The 26065-nt window shown below is 67.1% G+C and overlaps 4 protein-coding genes across 5 annotated transcripts; 2 read left to right on the forward strand and 2 right to left on the reverse strand.

Annotated features, from left to right (window-relative positions):
- Positions 1 to 224: 224 nt before the first annotated feature.
- MAST1 (microtubule associated serine/threonine kinase 1) lies at positions 225 to 15005 on the forward strand. The gene is given in 27 exon segments (XM_056325933.1): positions 225 to 311; positions 1187 to 1275; positions 1793 to 1841; positions 1843 to 1866; positions 1974 to 2052; positions 2553 to 2716; positions 3151 to 3226; positions 3594 to 3800; positions 4420 to 4521; positions 5178 to 5307; positions 5839 to 5906; positions 5982 to 6067; positions 6175 to 6383; positions 7576 to 7714; positions 7791 to 7923; positions 8004 to 8169; positions 8958 to 9059; positions 9131 to 9253; positions 9750 to 9859; positions 10091 to 10221; positions 10343 to 10530; positions 10614 to 10790; positions 11519 to 11748; positions 12167 to 12289; positions 12505 to 12641; positions 13030 to 13199; positions 13502 to 15005. Coding segments are annotated over 27 exon segments (3894 nt in total). The 5' UTR covers positions 225 to 267; the 3' UTR covers positions 14140 to 15005.
- A 136-nt stretch (positions 15006 to 15141) lies between these two features.
- GCDH (glutaryl-CoA dehydrogenase) lies at positions 15142 to 19572 on the forward strand. Of its 2 annotated transcripts, none has more exons than XM_056325936.1 (11): positions 15142 to 15252; positions 15371 to 15459; positions 15577 to 15717; positions 16680 to 16742; positions 17359 to 17529; positions 17966 to 18095; positions 18167 to 18386; positions 18461 to 18564; positions 18645 to 18770; positions 18867 to 19027; positions 19120 to 19572. In XM_056325936.1, exons 2-11 carry the CDS (start codon positions 15378 to 15380, stop codon positions 19209 to 19211), a joined length of 1290 nt encoding a protein of 429 aa, XP_056181911.1. In that variant the 5' UTR covers positions 15142 to 15252; positions 15371 to 15377; the 3' UTR covers positions 19212 to 19572. The 2 variants fall into 2 exon arrangements, with proteins under 2 accessions (XP_056181911.1, XP_056181910.1); XM_056325935.1 differs by having other exon boundaries at positions 15182 to 15257.
- Positions 19573 to 19699: 127 nt separating this feature from the next.
- On the reverse strand, positions 19700 to 21147 carry SYCE2 (synaptonemal complex central element protein 2). Its single transcript, XM_056325938.1, has 2 exons — positions 20895 to 21147; positions 19700 to 20097 (listed from the first exon to the last, which is right to left on the reverse strand). The coding sequence occupies exons 1-2, from the start codon at positions 21075 to 21077 to the stop codon at positions 19903 to 19905; spliced, it is 378 nt and encodes a 125-aa protein (XP_056181913.1). The 5' UTR covers positions 21078 to 21147; the 3' UTR covers positions 19700 to 19902.
- Positions 21148 to 22011: 864 nt separating this feature from the next.
- On the reverse strand, positions 22012 to 25678 carry FARSA (phenylalanyl-tRNA synthetase subunit alpha). Its single transcript, XM_056325934.1, has 13 exons — positions 25487 to 25678; positions 25038 to 25175; positions 24862 to 24960; positions 24165 to 24283; positions 23991 to 24083; positions 23749 to 23877; positions 23561 to 23676; positions 23391 to 23475; positions 23211 to 23310; positions 22950 to 23118; positions 22802 to 22879; positions 22252 to 22366; positions 22012 to 22168 (listed from the first exon to the last, which is right to left on the reverse strand). The coding sequence occupies exons 1-13, from the start codon at positions 25640 to 25642 to the stop codon at positions 22063 to 22065; spliced, it is 1503 nt and encodes a 500-aa protein (XP_056181909.1). The 5' UTR covers positions 25643 to 25678; the 3' UTR covers positions 22012 to 22062.
- Between the last annotated feature and the right edge of the window lie 387 nt (positions 25679 to 26065).

Raw genomic sequence — 26065 nt, forward strand, 5'->3', positions numbered from 1 at the left:
GGGAGTCCGTGCCGCCCCCCCACCCCCTGCCCTGTTTTGCAGAAGGAGCTGCCGCTACCTCGGAAAAGCAGCAGGTGAGGACCCCCCCGCCCCCGCCCCCCCCCCCTTGCCCCCCGGCCCCGCCCCGGCCCCGCCCCGGCCCCGCCCATTGCAGCCGCCGCCGCCGTGTTCCTCTCCCCCCCCCCCCTCCCCCCCCCTGCCGAGGCGCCGCCGCCGCCCCGGAGCCCCCGGCTCCCCCCGGCTCTCGCCCCCCCCCCCCCACCCCCGATGCCGATCCTGGTGGGCAGCAGCATGTTCCGCCGTACCAAGAGGTAACCGTGGCCGTGGCCTTCCTCCCCGCACCATCCTCATCGTCGGCCTCCGTTCCTTCCCTGTCCTCCTTACCCAGACATCCCCCCTCCATCCTCATCCCCAGCCTTCATCCCCCTCCATCTTCATCCTCATCCCCCCTCCATCCTCATCCCCAGCCTTCATCCCCCTCCATCTTCATCCTCATCCCCCCTCCAGCCTCATCCCCAGCCTTCATCCCCCTCCATCTTCTTCCTTATCCCCCCTCCATCCTCATCCCCGGCCTTCATCCCCCTCCATCTTCATCCTCATCCCCCCCTCCAGCCTCATCCCCAGCCTTCATCCCCCTCCATCTTCATCCTCATCCCCCCTCCAGCCTCATCCCAAGCCTTCATCCTCCTCCATCTTCATCCTCATCCCCCCTCCATCCTCATCCCCGGCCTTCATCCCCCTCCATCTTCATCCTCATCCCCCCTCCATCCTCATCCCAAGCCTTCATCCTCCTCCATCTTCATCCTCATCCCCCCTCCAGCCTCATCCCCAGCCTTCATCCCCCTCCATCTTCATCCTCATCCCCCCCGTCCTCATCCTCATCACTCCTTCATCCTTGTCCTCTCATCTTCATCCTCACCCTTCATCTCCTCCATCCTCCTTCATCCCCAGCCCTCCTTCCTCATCCTCCCCTTTCATCCTCCATGCCCAGCCCCATGTTCCCCCCACCATGGACAGAGTCCCCCTGCCCCCTCCCATCCCTGCACCCACTTTGGGGGGAGGGGGGGGGGCTATGAGTGCCCCCCTGGGAGTACCTTTAAGTGTGGTAAGAGCATTTGGGTGCGAGGACATGCGTTGGGGGGGTGGGGTTCCAGCCCCTCTCCCATGACCCCCATGACCCCCCCAGCTGCCGCACAAGCAACCGGAAGAGCCTGATCCTGACCAGCACCTCCCCCACCCTCCCGCGACCCCACTCACCTCTGCCTGGACATATCGGTGAGACATGCATCGCCCCCGGTGCCCCCCAGCCCCCCGTCCCAAATTTCCCCCACTGTCCCCAATCCCCTCCCAAGGCCATGGGACCCCCCAAATCCCCCCCGAGACCCCCAAAGGTGCCTGTAAGCACCCAGGGATCCATAGGCCCCCTCTGCAAGGCCCCGCCCAAACTGCTGTCACCCCCCCCAAGGGACCCATTGCCCCTCTCAGGCCGCAAGACCCCCTCCCCCCCAGACACACATGGAGACCCCCCCAGGGACTCATAGGCCCTCCCCAGGCCCAGTTGCCCCCCCGCCTCCCTGGTACCTATAGCCCCCCCCCCCCCCCCAACCCATAAAACCCCCCTCCAGCCCCTGGAGTCCCCCCTTTTCCCCTGGGGGGTGTGAGTGGGGTGACATCCATTTAGCCCTTGTGGGTGGGGTCCTCGGCAGGGTGGGGGTGTCAGGGTGGGGTGGAGGTAGGATGTCACCCCCATGTTGTGTGTGTCCCCCCCGGTGTTTCCCCCCACCCCTCACAGGCAGCAGCCCCCTGGACAGTCCCCGCAACTTCTCGCCCAGCAACCCAGCCACTTCTCCTTGCCTCCTCCCGCCGGTAAGGGGGCTCACACGGCCTGGGGGGGCACCCACAGGGATGGGTGGTGATGGGGGGGTTATCCAGGTGCCTGGGACCCCTGACACCCTGTGCTCCCCCCACCACAGTGCTGATGGGCGCCGATGGTCACTGGCCTCGCTGCCTTCCTCTGGCTATGGCACCAACACCCCCAGCTCCACCGTCTCGGTGAGTCGGGGGTCTCAGAGCCCACCCCCCATCTCCAGGGGACACACATAGGTGCCCCCCCCTCCCATGGTGGGGAGGTGGCTGAGGGGGTGGTCGCTGTGGGTGGTGGTCAGGGGTCTAGCTGGCTGGTTGTGGGGTTAGATGTGGGTCCCACGGATGGGGTATGTGTGGGGCGGGGTCAGTGGGTGGCCAGTGGTCCCCATGGGGTGTCATGAGCGGGTGTCCATGGGGGTCAGTGGCTACTGTGCGTGGCTATAGGTCTTTGGGGGGGTCCCCTGGGGGTCCGGAGGTGTTTATGGTGGGGTCCATGGGGTTCAGCAGGTCACTGTGGGTGGCAGTAGGTCCTGGTGGGGGTGGTCCACTGGTGGGGGGTCCGTGAGGGGTCCATGGGGGTCATTGGGTTGCTGTGGGTGGCGATGGGTCCTGGCAGGGTGCAGGGGGGGGGGTCCCTGGGGGTGGCAGGGGTCCGCGGGGTCGGAGGTGGTGACGCGGGCGCGCAGTCCTCGTGCTCGTCGCAGGAGCGCCTGCACCAGCTGCCGGCGCAGCCAACGCCGGAGGAGCTGCGCTTCCTCTCCCGCCACTTCGGCAGCTCCGAGAGCCTGGCCGAGGAGGATGGGGGGGCCCGGGGGGGGCCGACCCCGCGGCCCCGCTCCCGCAGCCTCAGGTAGGGCTGGACTCTGCAGCGGGGCTGGAGACCCCAATTGCCTGGGGGTGGATCAGGGGTTTGGGGGTCCCGTGGGGGAATTGGGGCGCCAGGAGGATGGGGGTCACCATGGAGTTGGACCAAGGCACACCAAGGCTTTGGGGACACCTTAGGGCTGGGGGGGGGGGGGCAGGGCTTTGGGGGCACTGTAAGGGGTGGGGACACCATGAATCTGGGTGTCCAGAGCCGGGGGGGACCACGAGGGTGCCATGGGGTGGGGGGACATCAGGATGGCAGGGACACTCTGGCCATGGGACATCAAGGAGGTGGGATGGGGACACTGTCGGGCTGCCATGGAGGAATGCTGGGGGTCACACAGGTGCCAGCGGTGGGGGGAACGCTGGGGGAGAAGCACTGTGGGTCTCCTGGGTGCCATCAGTGCCCTCCCCTCACAGTCCCGGGCGCTCACCCTCATCCCACGACAACGAGATCGTGATGATGAACCATGTCTACAAGGAGCGGTTCCCCAAGGTAGGGCTGGGGGGGTGGGTGGGGCTGGGGGCAATGTGGGGAGCTGGGGGCAGACATGGGGTCTTGGGGGAGGCTTGGGGGGTGGCTATAGGGGTTGGGGCGTTGTGGAACAGCTCTGGGGGGGTGTCAGGCAGCTAATGGGTGCTGGAGGATATAGGGTCTGGGGGGGGTCCTGGTATGGTTATGGGTGCCTTGAGGGGCGCGTGTTATCTATAAGGGATCAGGGGGGCTCTGAGGGTGCTGGAGGGGAGGAGTGACAGCTCTGGGGTGGTTGTGGGGCACTGGAGAGGGTTTGGGGTCTTGGGGGGACCTTAGGGGGTCTGTGGGGGTGTCGGGAGCTGTAGGCAGCCAATCTCGGGTCCCGCAGGCGACGGCACAGATGGAGGAGCGGCTGGAGGAGTTCGTGCGGGGCTGTGGCCCCGGGGGGACGCCGCTGGCTGATGGCGCCCTCAGCTTCATTCAGCACCAGCTGGTCGAGCTGGCACGTGACTGCTTGGCCAAGGCCCGGCACGGCCTCATCACCGCTGGCTACTTCTATGAGCTGCAAGAGAACATGGAGCGCCTGCTGCAGGATGTGAGCCATAGCACCCAACGGGACCCAATGGGACCCCAGGGCCCCCAACAGGACTCAACAGGCACCCAATGGGACCCAACGGGACCCAATGGGACCCAAGGGCACCCAAAAGGGCCCAGTGGAACCCAATGGCACCCAGCAGGGTCCAACAGGACCCAATGGCACCCAACAGGGGCCAACAGGACCCAGTGGGACCCAATGGCACCCAGCAGGTTCCAACAGGACCCAATGGGACCCAACAGGGCCCAACAAGACCCAGTGGTACCCAATGGTACCCAGTGGAGCCCAGAGAGGCTCAGTGACACCCAACAGGGACCCAAGGGACCTAACAGTCCCAATGGCACCCAATGGGTCCCAGCAACACCCAGTAGGTCCCGATGGGGCCCGATGGCACCCTCGACACCAAATGGGGGCCCACCAGGGCCATACAGCACCCAATGGGAGCCCTCAGCACCCAAGGGCACCCATTGGGACCCAACAGGACCCCCCAGGGACCCAGTGGGACCCTGCTGAATCCAATGAGACCCAAGGGGACCCCCCAGTGTGCAAGGGATTCCCCACAACCCCATGTAAGTCCCCTGGGGAACCCCTGACCCCCGTCCCTTCAACATCCCCCTAGGCCTATGAGCGCTCAGAGTCAGAGGAGGTGGCCTTCATCACCCAGCTGGTGAAGAAGCTCCTCATCATCATCTCCCGCCCCGCCCGGCTGCTGGAGTGCCTGGTGAGTCCCCCTGGGACCCCCTCCCCCGGGCACCCAGGCATCCGGCCCTGTGCAGCGCCCCCAGCATCCCCCCCCATCCCATTTTGCACCATCCCAACTGTCCAATCAGACGAAGCCCTTCCGGTCACCCTGACAACGCCCTGGCCAATCCCTGCACACAGCCAATGAGGAAGCAGGGCTGTTGTTGCCATGGTGACAGCCATGTTGCCCGGGGCAGTGCCACGGCAATAGCGCATCCTGGGGACCACCGAGACAAAGAGGGGGTGGGGGGACCGGGGCGGGGGGGGGACGGGACGGGGGACGGGGACGACGACATGACGACACACAGTGGGGCACACGCGTGTGCCCCTGCCCATGACAGCGCACGCAGGCACGTGTGCTCTCCCACATGCTCTGTACGTTGGTACAGGCATGTATTTGGGCTCAAACACACGTGTGCATGCGTGTCCTAGTGCACACGTGTGCGTGCACACACATGCGCTCACACTCTCGAACATGCTCTCATGCATGTGCAGACCTATGCGCACCCGCACATGTGTCCCCCCCCACCCCGCTGTCTGCTGGAGCATTGCACCATGGTGGCGCGTGTCCCTGCGTGCACACGTGTGACGATGCGTGTCCCCCCTGCACATGCGTGCCGGGGCGTGTCGGCACAGGAATTCGACCCAGCCGAGTTCTACCAGCTGCTGGCAGCAGCGGAGGGCCAGGCCCGCGAGGGGCTGCTAAAGGCCGACATCCCCCGCTACATCATCGGCCAGCTGGGGCTGGCACGGGACCCCTTCCCCGGTATATGCGTGTGCGAGTGGCCACAGGGCGGGCATGGGATTTGCACACACCTGTAGGGGCATGCACTCACGTATGGGAGCGTGCAAGGGGCACGCACATGTGTTGGAGCATGCACATGTGGGTCTTTGTATGGGAGGATGTGTGCATGGAGGGTGTGTGGGGTCTGCACACGTGTGTGGGAGCATGCAAGGGGCAGGTACATGTGTGTGGGAGTGCGCAAGGGGCAGGCACATGTGTGCAAGGGGCATGCATGTGCATGTGGGAGCGTGTATGCATGAGGCCTTGCACGGGAGGGTGTGGGCACGGGGTGGTATGGGGTCTGCACATGTGTGTGAGAGCACGCAAGAGGCATGCATGTGCGTGCGGGAGCGTGCAAGGGGGGTGCCTGCATGGGTCACATGGAGCTTGCTCACGGGGGATGTGCAGGGGTGTGGGAGTGTGCATGGCGGGTGCATGCATGCCATGCACTGGGGGTGCACATGTGTGGCACCCCGTGTCCCCGCACATGTGTGACACCCCATGTCCCCACAGATGTGGTGCACCTGGAGGAGCCCGACAGTGGCGGGAGCAACACGCCGGATCTCGAGGAGGGGGCTGAGGTGGGGGCTGGGCCAGGGTCCCTGCACCCCTCCCTGCGTCGCCCCGTGTTCCCCCATGTCCCTGTGTCCCCCCAGGGCCGCAGCACCGTCCCCAGAGCCAAGAAGCCACCGGGTGAAGGCGACTTTGAGACCATCAAACTCATCAGCAACGGTGCCTACGGGTGAGCAGCTGTGGACCCCAGGGTCCCTGGCGGGGACGGGGTCCCTGGGTGGGGGACGTCCCCGTGGGGGGTCCGCGGCACAGCGTGACATGCAGCTGTGCTGGCAGGGCGGTGTACCTGGTGCGGCACACGGCCACGCGCCAGCGCTTCGCCATGAAGAAGATCAACAAGCAGAACCTGCTGCTGCGCAACCAGGTGGAGCAGGCATTCGTGGAGCGCGACATCCTCACCTTCGCTGAGAACCCCTTCGTCGTGAGCATGTTCTGCTCCTTCCAGACCCGCCGCCACCTCTGCATGGTCATGGAGTACGTTGAAGGTGGGCCGACGGGGTGTCGCGATACAGGGATGCATGTCGCAATATGGAGTGGTGTTGTGATAGGTGGTGGGGTGTTGCAATAGAGAGCTGGGCGTTTTGGTGTGGCTCTGGGCATCGCAATACAGGTCTGAGTGCCACAACACAGGCCTGGACATCACGATAGTGAGCTGGATGTTGTGGTATAGGGCTGGGTGTTGTGATATGGGTCTGGGCATCACAGTACGGGTCTGGGCATCATGATAGAGAGCTGAGCATCATGATAGAGGGCTGGGTGTTGTGGTATGGGTCTGGGCATCACGATACAGGTCTAGGTGCCACAATACAGGCACAGGCATCGTGATAGAAGGCCGGTGTTGTGATATGGGCTGGGCATCGTGGTGCAGTGCCAGATGGTACAATGTGGAGCCGGGCATCACAGTACAGGGCTGTGTGTCATGATATGGGGCCAGGTATCACAACACGGAGCTGGGCATTGAGATACAGGGCTGAGTGGTGCAGTGTGGGGTGTTCTGGGTCACGACAGGGTGGTTTGTGTCACGACAGGGTGGTTTGTGTCACACTGGGGTGTTTTCACACCCTGGCATGGTGCTTTATGTCTGGGTGAGCGCCTGGTGTCCTGCTGGGACGTGCTGGGTGGTGGCAGGTGATGCTGTGATGTGCCCTGCTGGGTCCCCCCCGTGTCCCGCTTGTGTCCCTCTCCCATCACTCCCGTGTCCCTCCATGTCCCCTCTGCTTTCCCATGACCCTGTGTCCCCCTTTGTCACTCTATGTTCCTCCCATGTCCCCCCATGTCCCTCTGTGCCCCTCCTACATCCCTCTTGCCCTCTTGCGTTCCCCCATGTCCCTCCTGTCCTTCTGTGTCCCCCTTTGTCCCTGCATCCCTCCCATGTCCCTCCTGTGTCCCCGTACCCTCCTGTGTCCCTCCGTATCCCCCTGTCTCCCTCCCATGTCACCCCTGCTCTCCTGTGTCCGTGTCCCCCCCTGCCCTTCTGTGTCCCCCCCATGTCCCTCTGTGTCCCCCCCATGTCCCTTTGTGTCCCTTCTGTGTCCCTCCTGTGTCACCCCTGCCCTCCCATGTCCCTCTGTGTCCCTGCCATGTCCCCCCGTGTCCCTCTGTATTCCCCTGTGTTCCTCCTGTGTCCCTCCCACATCCCTCCCACGTCCCCCCATGTCCCCTCGTGTCCCCCGGAAGGTGGGGACTGTGCCACGCTGCTGAAGCACATCGGGGCCCTGCCGCTGGAGCTGGCTCGGCTTTACTTCGCTGAGACTGTCCTGGCCCTCGAGTACCTGCACAACTACGGCATCGTCCACCGCGACCTCAAGCCTGACAAGTACGGGGGGAGCGAGGGGGGGCCCGGGGGGGGTCCCGTCCACCTGGGTCCCCACCGGACACCCGGGTCCCTGCAGCCTGTTGATCACCTCGCTGGGCCACGTGAAGCTGACGGACTTCGGGCTCTCCAAGATGGGGCTGATGAGCCTCACCACCAACCTCTACGAGGGCCACATGGAGAAGGACGCCCGGGAGTTCCGTGACAAGCAGGTGGGTGAGGCTGGTGGGGCGTGGCTGGGCGTGGCTGGTGGGGTGTGGTGGGGCGTGGCTGACACGCCCCCTCCCCGCAGGTGTGTGGTACTCCCGAGTACATCGCACCCGAGGTGATCCTGCGGCAGGGCTACGGGAAGCCGGTGGACTGGTGGGCCATGGGCATCGTCCTCTACGAGTTCTTGGTGGGCTGTGTCCCCTTCTTCGGGGACACCCCGGAGGAACTCTTCGGGCAGGTCATCTCGGGTATGGAGGGGGATACGGTGGGGTGCACGGTGGGGGACACAGGGGAGGTCATCTCGGGTACGTGGAGGGGACACGGGGCAGGTCATCTCCGGTATGGGGGGGAGACATGGTGGGGGACACAGGGGAGGTCATCTCAGGTACGTTGGGGTCACAGGGAGAACATATTGACTACGGGAGGGACATGGAGGGGACACAGGGGCGGTCCTCTTGGCTACGGGGGGACACAGGGAGGTCATCTTGGCTGTGGAGGCACGTGGTGGGGGACACTAAAAAGGACATTTTAGGTATGGGGGGGTCGTGGGGACATGGGGAAAGTCATCTTGAGTACAGGGATGGGGACACAGGGGGAACGAGGACACGGGGGAAACGGGGACACATGGGGACATGGGGCAGGTCATCTCAGGTACAGAGGGGGAGATGGTGGGGGACACAGGGACTTCTTGGGTGTGGGGACAGGGACATGGGGGAGACATGGGGGGACATTTCTGGGATGGGGACACAAGGAAGACACGGGGGACATGGGGACGCAGGACAGGACACCTCAGGTAGGGGGATAGGGACACAGAGGAACAGAGGGGGACATGGTGGGTGGGACACAGAGCAGGTCATCTCAGATCAGGGGACGCAGGGGGACATGGGGGGATGGAGTAGGTCACCTTGGGGACATGAGGACAGGGCAGGTCATCCCTCGTACAGGGCCGTGATGGGGCTGGCAGCTGGGTCCCTGCACTCACGCGTGTCCCCCCGTGCCCCCTCGTGTCCCCTCCGTGTCTGTGTCCTCCCCCCAGACGAGATCCTGTGGCCAGAGGGGGACGAGGCGCTGCCCCCCGACGCCCAGCACCTCATCTCCTGCCTCCTGCAGCCAGACCCCCTGCGACGCCTGGGGGCCGGTGAGACGCCCCCCACCCCCCAGCCCCCCCCGCAGGTGCTGTCCCCTCTGACCCCCTCCCCATCCCTGCAGGGGGGGCGCAGGAGGTGAAGGCTCACGGCTTCTTTGCGGCGCTGGACTGGACGGGGCTGCTGCGGCAGAAAGCCGAGTTTGTGCCGCACCTGGAGTCTGAGGAGGACACCAGCTACTTCGACAGTGAGGGACCCCTGGACCCCCCCCCCTCGGCGCCCCCCTCCCCCCCCAGCACCCCCCGCAGGAACCCCTCGGAACCCCTCCAGGACACCAACCCTGGGACCACCCAGGAGGCCCCCCCAAGGGACACCCCACCTGGCACCCCCGGGAACACCTTGGGACCCCTCTGGGACCCCCACCCTGACACCACCACATGAACCTCCCCCAGGGACCCCCCGGGACCACGTACGACCCCTCCCAAGGGACACATTCCCTGGAACACCTCGGGACCCCTCCAGGACAGCCTGACCCCTCTTAGGGGACACCCCCTTGCTCCCCCAGACACCCCCCCCCGAGCCCCAGACACCCCCCTCAGGGAAACCTCTACCCCCTTCGTGCTCCCAGGGACCCCCCACAGCCCCCCCTGCAGTGGACCCAATCTACAGGTCCCTCACCCCTGGGGGTCACCCTATGGGACTCCCCCCCCGTGCTCCCCCCCCGACCCCCGTGCCCCCCCCAGCACGCTCGGACCGTTACCCCCACATCACCTCCTACGAGGACGAGGACACGACAGAGGATGAGCCTGTGGAGATCCGGCAGTTCTCATCGTGCTCCCCCCGCTTCAGCAAGGTGGGGGGGGGGTGTCCAGGGGGGACAGACAAGGACCGGGCGGGGGGGGGCAGAGGGTCTGGGAGGGCGCAAGGGGTCCAGGGGGGCACAGGGACTGGGAGAGGGGGGACAGGGGAGACCAGGCAGGGGGGGGGCAGGAGGTACGGGGAGACACACGCAGGGTGTGGGTGCCGGTGGGTGCTGTTTGGTGCCGGTGGGTGTCCATGGGTGCCGCTGGGTGCCACTGCGCAGGTGTACAGCAGCCTGGAGCAGCTCTCGCAGCAGCAGCAGGAGCCGAAGGCACCCAAGGGGCGTCCGCGTGACGAGGGGCGACGCGACGGCTTTGCCCGTGACCGCAGCTGGCGTACGGCCTCACCCGAGCTGTGAGCACCCACTGCGTCCCTGGGGGGGGTGTGTCATCCCGGGGTCTGCCTGGATGCCTGGGTACCTAGATGGGGGGTGTAGTGGTCAGACATCCCCCCCCAAACACCTGCCTCCCCCCAGGAAGCGCCCACCGGCAGCGGAGGGCCCCCCCCCCGAGGGTGAGGGGAGCCCCCCCCTGGGCGCCCGTCGCCGCTTCTCAGCGCTGCTGGAACCCGGGCGCCCCGGGCCCCCCCCCGAGGAGCGGCCAGTCCCCCGCAATGGGCCCACCCCCCGCGATGCACCCACAGATGGAGCCAGCGAGGAGCCAGGTCAGTGCTGGGTGCTGGGGTCTTCTGGGGGGGGGGTGTCCCCCAGAGCTGGGGTCTCACCAGCCGGTGCCTAACCCCGCCAGGGGAGCGAGTGCCGCGGGCTGGGGAGCTGCCCCCTGCCAGGGCTGAGCTGGGTCTGCGGCGGCCACGGCACCCAGGGGTGGCCCCCGAGGGCGGGGGTGACAAGCGCAGCCCCCGCGGCCCCGGGAAAGTCACCAAGTCAGCGTCGGCCACCGCCCTCTCTGTCATCATCCCCAGCGGTGGGTGTCACCTCCGGGACCCCAGACCCCCTGGGAACCTATAGCCCCCCCTGCCCCAGGACCCCAGACCCAACCTCAGGAGCCCAGACCCCTCCCGGGACCCTAACCCACCCCAGGCCCCCAGTATCCCCTCAGGACCTCCCCTCACCTTGGTAGACAGCCTGGGTGCCTGGGTCCCCGTGAGCAGCAGGGGTCCCCAGGTGTGGTAGGGGTCTCCTGCTGTCCAGGTCCCTAAGATTGAGTGTGAGGGGTGGCAGGGGGCTCCGTGAACACCTGGGTCCCAAGTGCAGGGTGGGTCCCTGGTCATGTGAGTCCCTCGGGTGGGGAGTCCCTGGACACGTGGGTTCATTGTGTGTGAAGGTCCCCTGGTCACTTGGGTCCCCATGGGTGGGGGGTGCCTGGTCACCCGGGTCCCTTGGGTGGGGGCCCCTGTCCCCGGGTTGGTGAGCATGGTGCCAGCAAGGGGTGGCAGTGGGTCCCCCGATCACCTGGGTCCCTTGGGGGGGGGGCCCTGGTCACCTGGGTCTCCTGGGTGGTGGGGTCCCTGGACCCCTGGGTCCCCTGGCAGGGGTCCCTGTCACCCGGATACCTTGGGGGGGAGGGCCTGGTCCTCTGGGTCCCCTGGGTGGCGCCCTGGGTCACGTGGGTGGGGAGGTCCCTGGTCACACGGGTCCCCTGGTGGGGGTCCCTGTGGCCCTGGGTGCGCATGGTGCCAGCTGGGCGTGCAGGGGAGGCGCCTGGCTCCTCGCCCCTGGGCAGCCCCATGTCCCCCCGGTCACTGTCCTCGGACCCCTCATCGCGGGACTCGTCCCCGGGCCGGGAGCTGGCCCCGGCAGTGGCTGCCCCCCGCTCCCCCATTGCCATCCCCCGCCCTGGCAAGAAGTTTGGCTTCACCCTCCGTGCCATCCGCGTCTACCTGGGGGACAGTGACATCTACAGTGTCCACCATGTAGTCTGGGTCAGCAGGGTGGGGGGGACACGGGGCGGCAGGGAGGGACATGAGATGTGGGGGGACATGGGGGTTGCAGGGTGAGATGGGGACACAGAGTGGTGGTGGTGGGGGGACATGGGGATGTGGAGGGATGGAGGGGGACGTGGAGGGTGACATGGGGACACAAGGGGTCTGGGGGTAACGCGAAGATGTGAGGGGACATGGAGGGCTGGGGTGTGACGGGGCTGTGGGAGGACGTGGGGGGTCATGGAGTGATGGGGATATGGGCAGCTGGGGGGTCACATGGGGCCATGGAGTTACATGGGGATGCAGTAGGTTGAGGGGTCACATGGGGACACGGAGGGACATGGCGGGGGGCACACGGGGGGGTGCTGGGGCATGGCAGCCCTGATGCATTGTGGGTAATGGTGCCTTGTGGGTGCAGCACGTGGAGGAGGGGGGCCCAGCGCAGGAGGCGGGGCTCTGCGCCGGTGACCTCATCACCCACGTCAACGGGGAGCCTGTCCACGGGCTGGTGCACACCGAGGTCGTCGAGCTCATCCTCAAGGTCAGGGGTCACAAGGGGTCACGGGACCACAGGGGGCTTGTGCTCAAAAGGTCATAGAGCTCAGAAGTTGATGGGGGGTCACAGGTCACAGCTGGGTCATGGGGTTAACAGGAGGTCACAGTGGGGTCATGGGCCATGGGTGGGCTGGGGAGGTGTGGGGCAGGGTGGGGTGGGGCAGGGCGTGGCAGGGCGGGGCGGTGACGCGATGTGTGCAGAGCGGGACGAAGGTGCTGGTGACAACGACGCCACTGGAGAACACGTCGATCCGCCTGGGCCCTGCGCGGCGCCGCAGTGCCCGGGCCAAGATGGCACGAAGGAACCGCCGGGGTGGCGCCGGGGGCGGCCATGAGAGGTGGGGACTGGGAGGGGGAACTGTGTGGGACTGGGGGGGGAACTGGGAGGGAACTAGGGGGAGTGTGGGGGGGAACTAGGGGAGGAACTGGGGGAACTGGGGGGGAACTGGGAGGGAACGGGGGCAACCGGGGGGGGAGGAACTAGGTGGGAGTAAGGGGGAACTGGGAGGGAACTGGTGGGCAACTAGGGGGACTGGGAGGAAACTAGGGGAACTGGGAGGGGAGCTGTGGGAACTGGGGGGGAACTGGGAGGAACAGGGAGGTGAACTGAGGGGGAAACTGGGCAGGGACTTGGAGGGGAACTGGGGGAACTGCGTGGGAGCGGGGGGCCCAGGGGGCGGCCCGGTGTGTGCAGACCCCCATGGTGATGGTCCTCCCGGCCGGCAGGCGGCGCAGCGCGCTTTTCCGGCACCTGGCCCGACAGGCCTCGCTGCTGCACACGAGCCGCTCGCTGACGTCACTGAGCCGCTCGCTCTCCTCCTCCGACAGCCTGCCCGCCTCCCCTACCCACGCGCGCGCGCGGGACCCCGCCCTCCCGCCGCGCGCCGCCGAGACGGGTAGGCGGCACCATGGCAACGGGGGGCGGGGTCAAGGGGAAGGGGCGGGGACAAGGGAAAGGGGTGGGGACACGGTCACCGCTATGGCAACGGGGGCGTGGTCACGAGAAAGGAGCGTGGCGAAGGCCAAGGGGCGAGGCCAATGGGATGGGCGGGGCCGAGGCAACGGGGCTGCGCTGGTGGGCGGGGCCGCGGGGCGGAGCTACGGCAGCCGCGAGGGCCGGCGGAGGGACGCGGGAGGCCGGGCGGCCGCTGCCTCGGCCTCGCTCGGCCCCGCCAGGCCTGACCTTCGTTCCCCGCAGGGGCCTCCCCGCCCAGCAGCTCTCCGGGCTCCAGCGCTCCGCCGTCCCCGGCGCCGGCCGGGCCCCACCTGCGGCCCAGTTCGCTGCAAGGGCTCTCCCCGAAGCTGCAGCGCCAGTACCGGGCCGCCCGGTGCAAGTCGGCCGGCAGCATCCCCCTCTCGCCGCTGGCCCACACCCCCTCCCCCCCCGCCGCCTCGCCGCCCGCCTTCCCCGCCAAGCTGCACCCGAAAGCGGCCGAGTCCCCCCGCCTGACCCGCCGGGGCCCCCCTGAGAAGGGGACGGGACCCCCACCCCGCAAGCACGGCCTGGAGGCCGCCCGCAAGGACTTCCCGGCCGAACCGCCGCTACAAAGCCTGGCCGAGTGGGACGGGGAGAGCCCGGCCGAGGGACCCCCCCCCGCGCCCCCTACCCGCCGCCTGGGCCGCCAGGAGCTGCCGTTGCTGCTGGGGGGCCCCCCCGGCGTTGAGACAGCCCCCCACGGGGGGGAGGAATCCGAGAGACCCCCGCGGGGCCCCCCCAAGGCGCTCAGCCCGGTGCAGGAGCATGAGCAAGCTCGGAGGGGGGGTGGGGGGCCAGTGCCCATCGTGGTGGTGGGACCTGGGGCAGCCCCCGGGGATGGGGACCCTCCCGGGCGCTGAGCTCGACCGCCCCCCCCCCCCCCCACCAGACCCCGCGGCTGTAAATAAGGGGGGGGGCCCAGGCATGCAGGGTCCCCCCGCCCCACCTCGGCCAGGGACGTGGCTAGCAGCCCCCCCAGCACCTCCCTGCGTATGCAAAGGGTTAATACTGTGACACCCCCCCCGGTGTGATGTCATCGGACAGGTGCCCCCTGGGTGTCATTCCCACCCTCCCAGTCTCCTGTTTGCCCCCAGCTGTTACCCTGTGATATCACAGCGGTGATGTCACAGGTGGGGTGGAAGGGGAGAGGGCACAGCTCTGATGTCACAGGGGGGATGGGGAGCAGTGACATCACCGTGGCACTGGCCCTTGGGAAGGGAGAGTGATGTCACAGCTGGTGGCATGGGATTGACAATGTCACAGTTACGGTGTTGCTGATGGTGTAAGAGTCATGACGTCACAGCTCTGATGTAACAGGGTGCTGCTGTCTCAGCTCTGATGTAACCAAAGGTGCAGGAATGGTGACGTCACAGCTAAGGTGCCATTGAAGGTGTGGGAATGGTGATGTCACAGCTGTGGTGACAGTGGAGGGGGGTGGGGGGGCGGGCAATGATCGGTGCCAGGTGGTGATGTCATTGCCGTGAGGTCACCAGGATGGGGCTGACGCTTTCCAGGTCTGCAGTGATGTCACATGACAGCAGCTGACATCACTTCTAGCCAAAGCAGGTGACATCACCAACCTCCCCGTGACATCATCACACACACACACACACACCCCCGTTCTCGCTATGCAAACGTCCCCCCCCGGGGCAGGGGGGCCGGGGCCGGGGGGACCCCGGGGGCCAATAAAGCCTGTACAGCACCGACCCCCGGCTGCCTCCGTGGGGACGGGAGGGGGGGCTGGGGGACGACACGACATACGTCATCGCGCCGCGGCCGCAGTTTTGGGGACACCCCCCCCCGGCCTCCCTGGGTGGCGGGTTCCGCAGCTCGGAGCGCCCGCCCACCCCCCAGCTCCGAACGCAGCCCGGGCAGGCGCGGGTTAAAGCCACGCCCCTTCGCCACGCCCCCGCCCCACCTCCGTGACGTCACGGCCCAGGGTTCCTCCGGGTCCGTTCGCCACCGCTGAGCTCGTACGGTGCGGGGGGGCCGGAATCTGGGGGTGGGGGGGGGGTCCCCGGGGAGGCCCGGGGGGGGGTGGGGGCATGAGGGCTCTGAGGGTCCCCGGATCAGCTCCCACCCCCCTCCCAGACTCCCCATGGCGCTGCGATTCGCCGCCCCGCTGCTGCGCCTGGCCCGGAGCAGCGTCCGCTGGGGGGGCACGGCTCCCTCTCCGCCGGGTGAGTGAGACCGGGACCATCCCCAGCGCCGCCCTCCCCCCCCCTAGTTGTTGGGGGGTGCGCAGGTGTGGGTCAGCCGCGGGGCTGGTGCTGACCCTCCCCGTGCCCCCCCCCCAGCCCCAGCCCTCTTCGACTGGCGGGACCCGCTGGGGCTGGAGGCGCTGCTGGAGCCCGAGGAGCGGCTGCTGCGCGATGCCCTGCGCAAGTACTGCGAGGAGCGGCTGCTGCCCCGCGTGCTGCACGCCAACCGGCACGAGGGTACCCCCCGACACCCCCCCCCCCCCCCAAAACATCCGGCCCGCCAACCCTGCCACCCCCCCTCATCCCTTGGTGTCCACACCCCAGGGACCCCTGGACCCCCCCACATACTGGTTACCCAGGTAACCCCCCTCCCCAACAAATATCCCCTGGGGCTCGGGGATGCCCCCAGCATGCTAAGATACACCCAGGATCCCACCGGTACCCCTTAATCCTCCCCAGGACCCCCTTAATCCTCCCTAGCGCCCCCTGATAACCCCCCATACCCCTTCATCCACCCCAGCACCCCCCAATACAGCCCTGTACCCCTTAAACCTCCCCAGCACCCCCTGATAACCTCCAAGTACCCCTTAATCCTTCCCAGGACACCCCCTGGACCCCCCTTGTACCCCTTCATCCACCACAGCACCCCCCAATACCCACATGCACCCCATAATCCACCACAGCACCCCCAAAATACTCCAATACCCCTTGATCCTCCCCAGTGCCCCCCAATAACCTCAGTAGCCTTTAACCCCCCAGCACCCCCAAATACCCCTGTACCCCTTAGGCCCCCCAGTACACCCCAATACACCCAGGACCCCTCCAATACCCCCCGTACCATACCCCTTAGTTCCCCCCAGCACCCTGCTTATAACAACCCTGTTACCCCTTAATCCTCTCCAGTGCCACCTAAATGCCCCCAGCACCCCCAAAATACCTCCCAGTACCCCTTAATCCCCCCCAGCATCCCCCAGTACCCCCTCTGTACCCCTTAATCCCCCCAGCCCCTCCAGTTCTCCCCTTGTACCTCTTAATCCTCCCCAGCACCCCTGGAGCTCCCTCCCTGGGTGGCCAAGGTTGGGGGCAGAGGTGGGGGGAGTCCCCAGCCCCAGCCAGGGGGTGTCCCCACTGCCCCCCACTCAGCTTGGCCACACTCACACCCCACTGTGCCCCCCCCCCCCCCTGCCCCCCCGCCACAGTGTTTGACCGGGAGATCGTGACCGAGCTGGGGGAACTGGGGATGCTGGGCCCCACCATCAAAGGTGAGTGGGGAATAATGGGGGGGCTGGGACAATCCCCCAGAGGGTGGGGGAAGTCTTTGCGGGGGCCATAGGGTCCTTGGTAGAGGGAGCTGGGGGGGCTGCAGTGGGTGGGTGCCGGGTGCCAGGGGTCCCCAGGGTGTTATTGGGGAGGGCCATGGGGGGTGTTGGGACCCCTGAGGAGGGGCTGGGGTGCCCGAGGGGCAGGAGGAGGGTTTGGAGGGGCTGGGGGGGGTCAGTGGTTCCCCTTGGGGTGTTGGGGGGGGTGGGGCAGGGTCCTCTCATGGTTGGGGGCTGGAGCTGGGCCCGCTGGAGTTGGGGGGCTGGGGGGGGCCTGTGGGTGACCCCATCCTGGGGGGAAAGGGGTGTCCCTGGGGTGACACTGTCTGTGGGATGACATTGTCCTGGGGGGTCTGGGGGTGACACTGTCCCCAGGGTGTGGCTGGGTGTCCATGGGTGACACTGTCCGTGGGCACCCATGGGTGACGCTGTCCTGGGGTGTCCGTGGGTGTCACTGTCCCGGGATGTCCATGGGTGGCTGTGGGTGACACCATGCCCATGGGTGCCCATGGGTGACGCTGCCCCTGGGTTGCCCATGGGTGCCCCCCTCCCCCCCCAGGATACGGCTGCGCAGGCACCACAGCAGTGGGCTACGGGCTGGTGGCGCGGGAGCTGGAGCGTGTGGACAGCAGCTACCGCTCGGTGCTGAGCGTCCAGTCCTCCCTTGTCATGTACCCCATCCTGGCCTACGGGACCCCTGCCCAGCGGGACCGCTTCCTGCCCCCCCTGGGTGAGACCCCCACGGGGGGCACATGGTGGGGAGGGCTGTGGGGCAGGAGGGGGCTGTGGGTCAAGTGGGGTACTGTTGGGCGGGGGGGGGGGCTACGAGGCAGGAGAGGGGGGCTGTGGGTCAAGTGAGGTGGGGCTGTGGGACAGGAGGGAGAACTGTGGGGTGGAAGGGGGGGCTGTGGGTCAAGTGGGGTGGTCTGTGGGGAAGGATGGGGGGCTGTGGGGCAGGAGAGGAGTCTATGGGGCAGGGGGGGTCTGTAGGGCAGGAGGGGGGGGCATGGCGTCCCCCTGACTGCCTTCTATGGGGGGAGCTGCTGACAGCGCCCAACCACAGGAGCGACCTGGGCTGGGTGGGCCATGGGGCAGGTGGGGGCAGCCATGGGGCAGGCAAGGGGAGCCATGGGGGTCCCAAGGCCCCCCCTGATGCCCCCCACCAGCGCGGGGGGAGCTGCTGGGGTGCTTCGGGCTGACTGAGCCCAACCACGGGAGCGATCCGGGGCGCATGGAGACGCGGGCGCGCTACAACCCTGGCACCAAGACCTACACGCTGCGGGGCACCAAGACCTGGTGAGCCCCACACCAGGGGGATGGGGGACACCCCTGACTCCCCCAGACCCCCACCCTGACCCCCTCCCCAGGATCACCAATGCGCCGGTGGCCGACCTGTGTGTGGTGTGGGCAGTGTGCGAGGAGGATGGGCGGGTGCGGGGGTTCCTGATCGAGCGGGGGACACCCGGCCTCAGCACCCCGAAAATCGAGGGCAAATTCTCGCTCCGTGCCTCTGCCACTGGCATGATCGTGATGGAGGACGTAAAGGTGCCAGAGGAAAACCTCCTGCCCAACGCTGTTGGCTTGGCAGTAAGCAAGGGGGGCGGCACTGGCGGGGGCTCCTGCTGCTGGATGGGGACCCCAGTGACGCCCACTCACCCTAGGGCCCCTTCGGTTGCCTGACCCAAGCCCGTTACGGCATCGCCTGGGGTGCACTGGGTGCCGCCGAGGCCTGCCTGGAGACGGCACGGCAGTACGTCCTCGAGAGGTAATGCAGGGGCAGCATGGTGCCCCCCTGGGGCAGGGAGGGGGGTTCCTGCCTGCCTCACAGCCTCCCCTCCGCCACAGGAACCAGTTTGGGGGTCCGCTGGCACGCAACCAGCTGGTGCAGAAGAAGCTGGCGGACATGGTGACAGAGATCGCCCTGGGGCTGCAGGCCTGCCTGCGCCTTGGCCGCCTCAAGGACGAGGGAAGGTGGGTACCACAACTGGAGCCACGGCAGAGGGGACACCTGGAGCTGCTGCTGGTGGTGGCACGAGGGTGCCAGCGTCACCGTCCCTGTCCCCACAGGGCGGCCCCTGAGATGGTGTCGATGCTGAAGCGTAACTCATGTGGGAAGGCACTGGCCATCGCCAGGGAGGCACGGGATATGCTGGGGGGCAATGGCGTGTGCGATGAGTACCATGTCATCCGGCACCTGATGAACCTGGAGGCCGTCAACACCTATGAAGGTACCACCACGCCGGTATGGGGGGGGACACGGGATCCCGCCGCTGCCACCAGGCACCCCTCAAGACCTAGCTGCTTGCTTGCTTGCCCACAGGCACCCATGACATCCATGCGCTAATCCTGGGCCGAGCCATCACCGGCATCCAGTCCTTCAGCCCTGGCAAGCCACCAGCACCGCGGGGCTAACGGGGGGGACACGGCACCCGGCACCACACCAACGGCATGTGGCTGCGACGCTCTGTGGCGTGACTGGTCTTACACTGCTGCCAGCGGGGCCAGGATGTCACCCGTGGGGAAAGGACATGAGGAGATGGCACCAATGACCAGATTTGGTGTCACCAACGGGACCTAGTGTCACCAATGGAACAATGTCTCACCAAACCGCCCCACAGTTGCTGATGGGACTCGGTGTCACCGATGAGACCCAGCAGCTTGGTTGTGCTGGGCTTTGCTGCAGAGCCTCTTGGCCAGCGAACTGCCTTGGTGCCTTTGCCGTCCTCGCGGACACTCACCAATAAATGGTGGAAAAGCCACCCTGTGCCTGCCAGCCAGCCTCGTCAGCGTTAATTAAGCCTCCAGGACACAGTTCCATCACCAGGAGGGGGCCCTGCTCCAGCACGCAGCAGGGTTTGCCTCTGTGAGCAGGCAGTGGAGCCGTATCAGCCCCCCCTGGATTTGGCCTTTGGGTTTTTTCCTTTTTATTCATGTCAAACCTGAACACTTAACACCAATGGAAAAGCCCTTTTGGGCCAAAATCCCCTTTTGCTGCTCGCAGCTGCCTTGGTGCAGCAGCAACACACACACTTGCGAGGCAGGTGGGCTTCCGCAGGGGTGTCCTGCGGATTTGGGGGAGGCCCTTGCAGCTTTGGGGTCCTGTTCACGTCTCGGGCTGCAGACAGAGGTCACGGTAGGCAGCCTCCACGGTGCGGCAGACCTGCCGGAGCTCCGTCTCAGCCTGCCCTACCCGCTCCATCACCTCCTCCAGCTCCTGCAGCCGCTCCTGGATCAGCTCGTTGTGGAGGCCGTAGAGGTGGAAGAGCTGCTCCTCCAGCTGCTCCGCCAGGCCAGAGACCTGCCGCGCCGGGGTGGGAAAGGCGGGGGGGTTGGGGTGGGGGGTGGAGAAATGGCTCTTGCCAGGGTGCAGGAGTGGGCAGCGCTGCTGGCACAGCCAGCGCCCGACTGCTGTCCCCTGGAGGGCTGATGGCAGCTGCGGCTGTCCCAGGCTGGCACAGCTCCCGGCCTGGCTTGGCTGCTGCTGCTGCCAGCTGCACCCACAGTAGCCGAAGCGCCGGCCGCAGTAGCCACTGAGCACCAGGTCACCATGGGCCGCAGCTGCCAAGGCTGGGCTGCCATCTGCACATGGGCCTGCGGGAGCACCCCCTCCCGCCCTGCCGACGTGGCCCACCCCGGCTGCAGGGACACCGGTGGGAGCAAAGTCCGGTGTGGTGTGCAGCCAGGCGAGGACACCGAGGGCAGCCAGCGGCTGCACAGGCATGGGGGAGCCACTGGCGTCCCCTCCGCTCCCCAAAGCGGGGCCGGAGGCAGCTGCGGCCACCCCCAAAGGGGCTGGGGGTACTCCCCCCGCCACAGCAGTGAGCACCGGTGCATACGGCACACCAGGCTCTGCAGCTGGCGCCAGTCGCCCTATGAGAGGCTGCTTACACCACGCTCCCTCCCCGTGGCACCTTGTCTCACTGCCCCCCAGCCTGCCACTAATTCGGGCGGAATAACGCAATTAAACATGTCAAGCAGAGACCGCATGGCCGTGCAGCCTTGCTCGGCAGCTAGGAGCTGGCATCAGTCGTCAGCATCTCCTTGCCCACTGCTCCCCCTGCGCTTGCAGGCCCCCTGCCACTCCCAGTCCCCCACCTTCAGCAGCAGGCTCTCCCTGAAGCTGCTCATCATGGTGTGGTCCTCTTTGCGGCTGTCGTTCACCTTGTCGATCAGCTGCTGTGCACGCTGCTGCAGGCCCCCAATGCTGGCATCCAGCGATGTGAAGTAGCGGGAGGCCTGGCCATCCAGTGCTGCTTCTGTGCCGGGCTGGGTAGCCATGGGCTGCGCCTCCGTCCTCGGCCAAAACACAGCACCCTATCACATCAGGGGCACGAACCCCACAGGGCTGGCTCGGTCGATCACATTAATTGGGAAACGCTGGGGATCCCGTTGAGGAAGGTGGTGGCCCGTGGACAAGCAGATGCATGTGTCACCCTGGACACCCCTGTGGGGGCTGTCACTCCCATATGTGCTTTCTTCTCTACTTTAGGTTAAAATTGTGAGGTAACAGAGGGTGGAAAATGTGTTACCTGTCAGGGTCCTCACTGGGGGGCTCATCCCTGCCCAAGCCAGCAAAGAACAGGCTGTCACCTGCCTCCGGCTCTGGCTCAGGGCCCTCACCCTCCTTCCGTGACATGGGGGACAGGCAGCTCTCAGAGGCTGGGGCCCTCAGGGCCCACGTTGGGCTGCAATAATGCTGGTCCCAGGGGGGCTTCCACCGCCGGCACTGGGGAGCCGGGGGGCAGCTGTGGAGCGGGGCCCGGGGACCGGCGGCAGCCGGAGCCCAGCAGGGACAGACGAGACCCAGAACCCCCTCACAGCCCTGAGGGGACACGGTGGGCGAGGTCTGGCACGTGACAGGCACCTACACCAGCCAATCGGCGCCCGCCTGCACCGGAGAATAGCCAATGAAAAGCTGCGTGGAAAAAAGCGGGAAGAGCTGGTCCGGGCGCTGAGGAGAAGGAGCCGCCATGACGCCGGGGACAGTAAGACGGAGGCACACCGGGCGGGGGGCGCCGTCAGCGGCCGGGGGAAGCCGGGTGAAAAGTGGGTAGCCGCCCTGGCGTGGGCCGGGCACCCCGGCGGCGCGGTGTTGGGGCCGCGGGGCCGGCAGCCTGTGGGCACAGGCACCCCATTACCCCCCCCCCCCCCCCGCCCCCCTGACCGCAGCCCCAGGCGCGGGCCCTGCCCCAGCACAGACACAGGGAGCCAGTGGGGCAAAGGGGGCTTTACTGAGGGGGCAGCCCCCCGGGGAGGAGGGACACTAGGCGTCCAGGCGGCACAGGGGGCTGTCATAGACCATCTGCAGGTTGACGCGGTGTCCCACCAGCTCCCGAATGTTGTTGATGCCATACTTGATCATGGTGGGGCTGGGGTAGGAGAAAAGGAGATCAGCAGGGGTGGCCCCCTCGCCACACCGGGGTCCCTGGCTACCCTCCCCCCCCCAACTCACCGTTCCAGTGAGAGCCCCCAGGCGATGACGGAGACGTTCTCGGGAAGCCCCATAGGCAGCAACAGCTCAGGGCGGAAGACCCCTGAGTTTCCCACCTCAACCCACTTCTTCAGGCCTGGGGGGTGAGGTGGGGGCCCCCGCCCCATGGCAGTGAGGCAGAGGCCCTGCTCATGGGGCACCCCAGAGAACCCCCACCTCAGAGCGAGACCAGGCCACCCCATATTGGGACCCCAGAGACAGCCCCTCCGTAGGGGTACCCCAAAGCCCACCCCCCAGGGAAAAGACTGAGGCCAGGCTGACCCCCAACCCACAGGGGCACCCCAAAGCCCCCCAGCCCATAGGGAAGAGAATGAAGCTAAGCTAGCTGCCACCCCAAAAAAGTCACCTCAGTTCCCGCCCTCTCTGTGGAGGCTGATGCAGACCATGGGGTGTCCCCCCCATTCTTTGGGTGCATATGCAGAACCTGAGGCTCCTTTGGGGGACCATGCAGATCCCCAGGACCCCCCTACCTTATAGGGCAACCCACACAAACCCCTGAGGACCCCCTCACCCTCATGATAGCTGAACACCTCCATGCTGGGTTCTGTGTAGGGGTTATAGGCTGGCTTGAAGCGCAGCTGGGTGATGCCTGGGGACAAGAGAGAGATGAGGGAGGGTCCTGGGGACCCCCTGCGTGCCCCTCCTGGTGGCCCCCGTACCCAGCTTGGTGAAGAACTGCCGGAGGATGCCCATGAGGTGGCCAAGGGTGAGGCCGCGGTCAGCCACCACCCCTTCCACCTGATGGAACTCGGCCAGATGGGTGGCATCTAAGCTCTCGTTGCGGAACACCCGGTCGATGGAGAAGTACTTCACTGGAGAGAACTTCTCCTGGTTGGGGGGTGGCAAAAGAAAAATGGGGTCAGGTGGGGGCCCCTCCACCCCAAAACTCCCTCCCATGCGTCTCCCCAAACCCATCCCACCTGGCGGGCCAGCTGGTAGAGCATGCGGGCGCTGGTGGATGTGGTGTGGGTGCGCAGCAGGTTCCTCCGCGCCTCCTCCAGCCGCCATTCATACTTGTACCTAAGGAGGGTAGCTCAGCTTGGAGGGGAATGGGTGGAGAGACCCCCCAACTCGCCCCCGCCCCAGGGTCTCATCCTCACCCCTGTGAGCCGTAGCCTCCCTGCGAGTGGACCTTCTTCACCTTGGCCGTGTAGCCGGCAGGCAGCTCAGGGGCCTTGGCGGGGTCTGGGGTGGGGCACAGACATGGAGGTGGGGGGACACAGGGGTTTGGGGGGGGCCCTGTGCCCCCCCTCCCTTCCCCTGTACCCACCTTGCAGGAAGAAGGTGTCATGTTGGTCGCGGGCTGGGTGCTGCTGGGGCTGGAACAGAGCATCAAAATTCCAGAAGGAACTTTCCACAAAATTGTTGGTGGGCATCTCTGTGAACCTGTGGGCCACAATGTCAGTGGGGGGCCATGTCCCCTCCCGGCGAGGGGATCCCCCTGGGACCCCCACTCACCCCATCTCCAGGAATATCTGGCGGAGCTGGGAGCGCACCTTCAGCAGGGGGTGGAGGTGGCCGCAGGCAGGCGGCAGCCCCAGGGCCGAGAAGTTGTAGGGCTTGAAGGGACGCTGCTGCCAGGAACCCCTGAAGGCAGGGTCAGGAGTCACAGTGGGGTCAGGGGTGTGTGTCACAGTGGGGTCATGGCAAGGTCAGGGGGTCACAGTGGGGCCAGTGGCCCCCCCACCTCCCAGACTCACGTAGCAATCATCTCTGGCGTCAGCTCCGTCTCCTGCCGTGCTACTGCGGTGCTAAAAGCACTGCCCTTGCGGATCCAGTAGGACTTCAGGGTGCTGGGGGGGGGGTGAGGAGGGGTGAGGGGGGTGCCCCCAAACCTGCCCCCACCCTCAAAGCCCCTCCCCCGCCCTGCTCACACTTCCAGCAGCAGCTTCCTCCTCTTGAGGTCAGTGCGCTCACGCTCAGGCAGGTTCTCAGCCTCCCCCCGCTGCACCTGCTGCAAGCTCTCCTGCACCCCGTCCTGCACCTCTGCCACCTGCACGGCACCGGGGGGGCACGGGGGGGGGGTGCGTCACAGTGGGGTGTGGGGGTGCAGGGCAGACCCCCACTCCCTGGGGGCTGGGCCCTGAGGACAGGGACAGCCCCAACCCTGGCAAGGCCACCCTGTCCCCCACGGGGATGCTCCAGGGGGCCCCCCTCTGCCCCCCCATGGCCCTTGGCCAGATCCCCCTGGACACTCCTGGCTCCATGGGACCCCTGTCCACCCTTCTGGGACCCCCAGCTGGTCCCCCCCCAAGAATACTCCAGGGGATCCCTGTCTGCCCCCCCAGGATACTCCTGGGCCCATGGAACCCCATCTGCGCCACCTGGGACCCCTGCCCAGCCCTTCCAGGACACTCTTGGCTCCATGGGACCCTTGTCCACCCTCCTGGGCCCCCCATCCACTCCCCCAGGATACTTCTGACTCCATGGGACCCCCACCTAGGACCCCTGCCCAGCCCCCCTTGGACACTCCCAGCTCCACGAGACCCCTGCTCAGTCCCACCGGGACCTCCATCCACTCCTCCCGGGACTCTCCCAGACCCTCCAGGACCCCCTCCCTGGGACACTCACAGCTCGGACGACCCGTGGGCCCCCAGGGGCCCCCTTCTCCAGGCGCAGCCACTTGTTTGCCATGGCCTTGCTAAAGCCCACGGAGCCACCGGGCAGCTTCTGCGGGGACGGGGCGGCCGTGAGAGACCTGGTCCGCCCTCCACCAGCCCCGGTGCCCCCGCCCCCCCAGTGCTCACCATGGCGTCGCTCTGGGGCAGCCCCTCGGCCGGGAGGCTCCGAAAGAGCCGCACCTCGGGGCTGCCGTCCCGAAGCACCTCCACACCCTCGGGGCTCAGCTCCCACCGCCGCGTTGCCCGCGCCTCAGCCTCGATCACCTGTGGGCACCACCGGCGGTGGGGCCGGGGTCGGTAACCGGGGAAGCACCGGGGCATGTGGAGTGCCGGGGGCAGTAACGGGGCCGGGGCCAGTACCGGGGCGGGGAGCACCAGGGTCAGTACCGGGGCCGGGGCCAGTACCGGGCTCAGTACCGGGGCCGGGGCCAGTACCGGGGCCGTGGGGAAGTACCAGGGTCAGTACCGGGGCTGGGGGAGCGCCGAGGGCAGTAACAGGGCTGGGGCCAGCACCAGGGCTGGTGTCAGCCTGCACAACACCCCCCGCCCCCCCCCCAGCGCCCCGCCGCTCCCACCTCCCCTAGCGCCTGGAGGCTCTTGACGGCGCCCACGAGCGTCTGGTGGTCGAGGCCGAGCGCGGCGGCCGTCTCCAGGCTACAGAGGCCTGCGCCGGGCCCCGCTGCCTCCCGCTCCAGCCGCTGCAGCAGCAGCTCAGCCACGCTTGGCGACATCGCGCCGGCCGGAAGTGCTACCCGCGCCGGCCGGAAGTGCTACCGGCGCCCACCGGAAGTGGGGGCGCTCCCCGTGCCGGCCGGAGCGCAGGGTCCGCCGGGCGACATCTTGAGTGTGGCCAAGCCCTCAGCGGCCGCCTGGGGCGGGGGAGGCTGCCGGTGCTACGGGAGGGCCGTGACGTTGCGATGCGGCGGAGTGGCGGCGTAGGAAGTCTTAGTCCTCCCGTTACCGTAGCAACGAGTCCCCCGAGCCTGGTTTTGTGGCCTGCCCCTGGCGGTGACCAGGTGCCCTGTTGCCATGACAACAGTCACCACGCCGCTGGGGCCAGGTCTGGGGACACCAGCGCTTCCTTAACCCAGCCCGCCCTCTCCCGTCTGCTGTGACGTTATGGGACCGTACGACATCACTGTTGTGCCACAGCA

The sequence above is a fragment of the Falco biarmicus genome (assembly GCF_023638135.1).
Source record: "Falco biarmicus isolate bFalBia1 chromosome 13 unlocalized genomic scaffold, bFalBia1.pri SUPER_13_unloc_4, whole genome shotgun sequence".
Taxonomy (NCBI): Eukaryota; Metazoa; Chordata; class Aves; order Falconiformes; family Falconidae; genus Falco; species Falco biarmicus.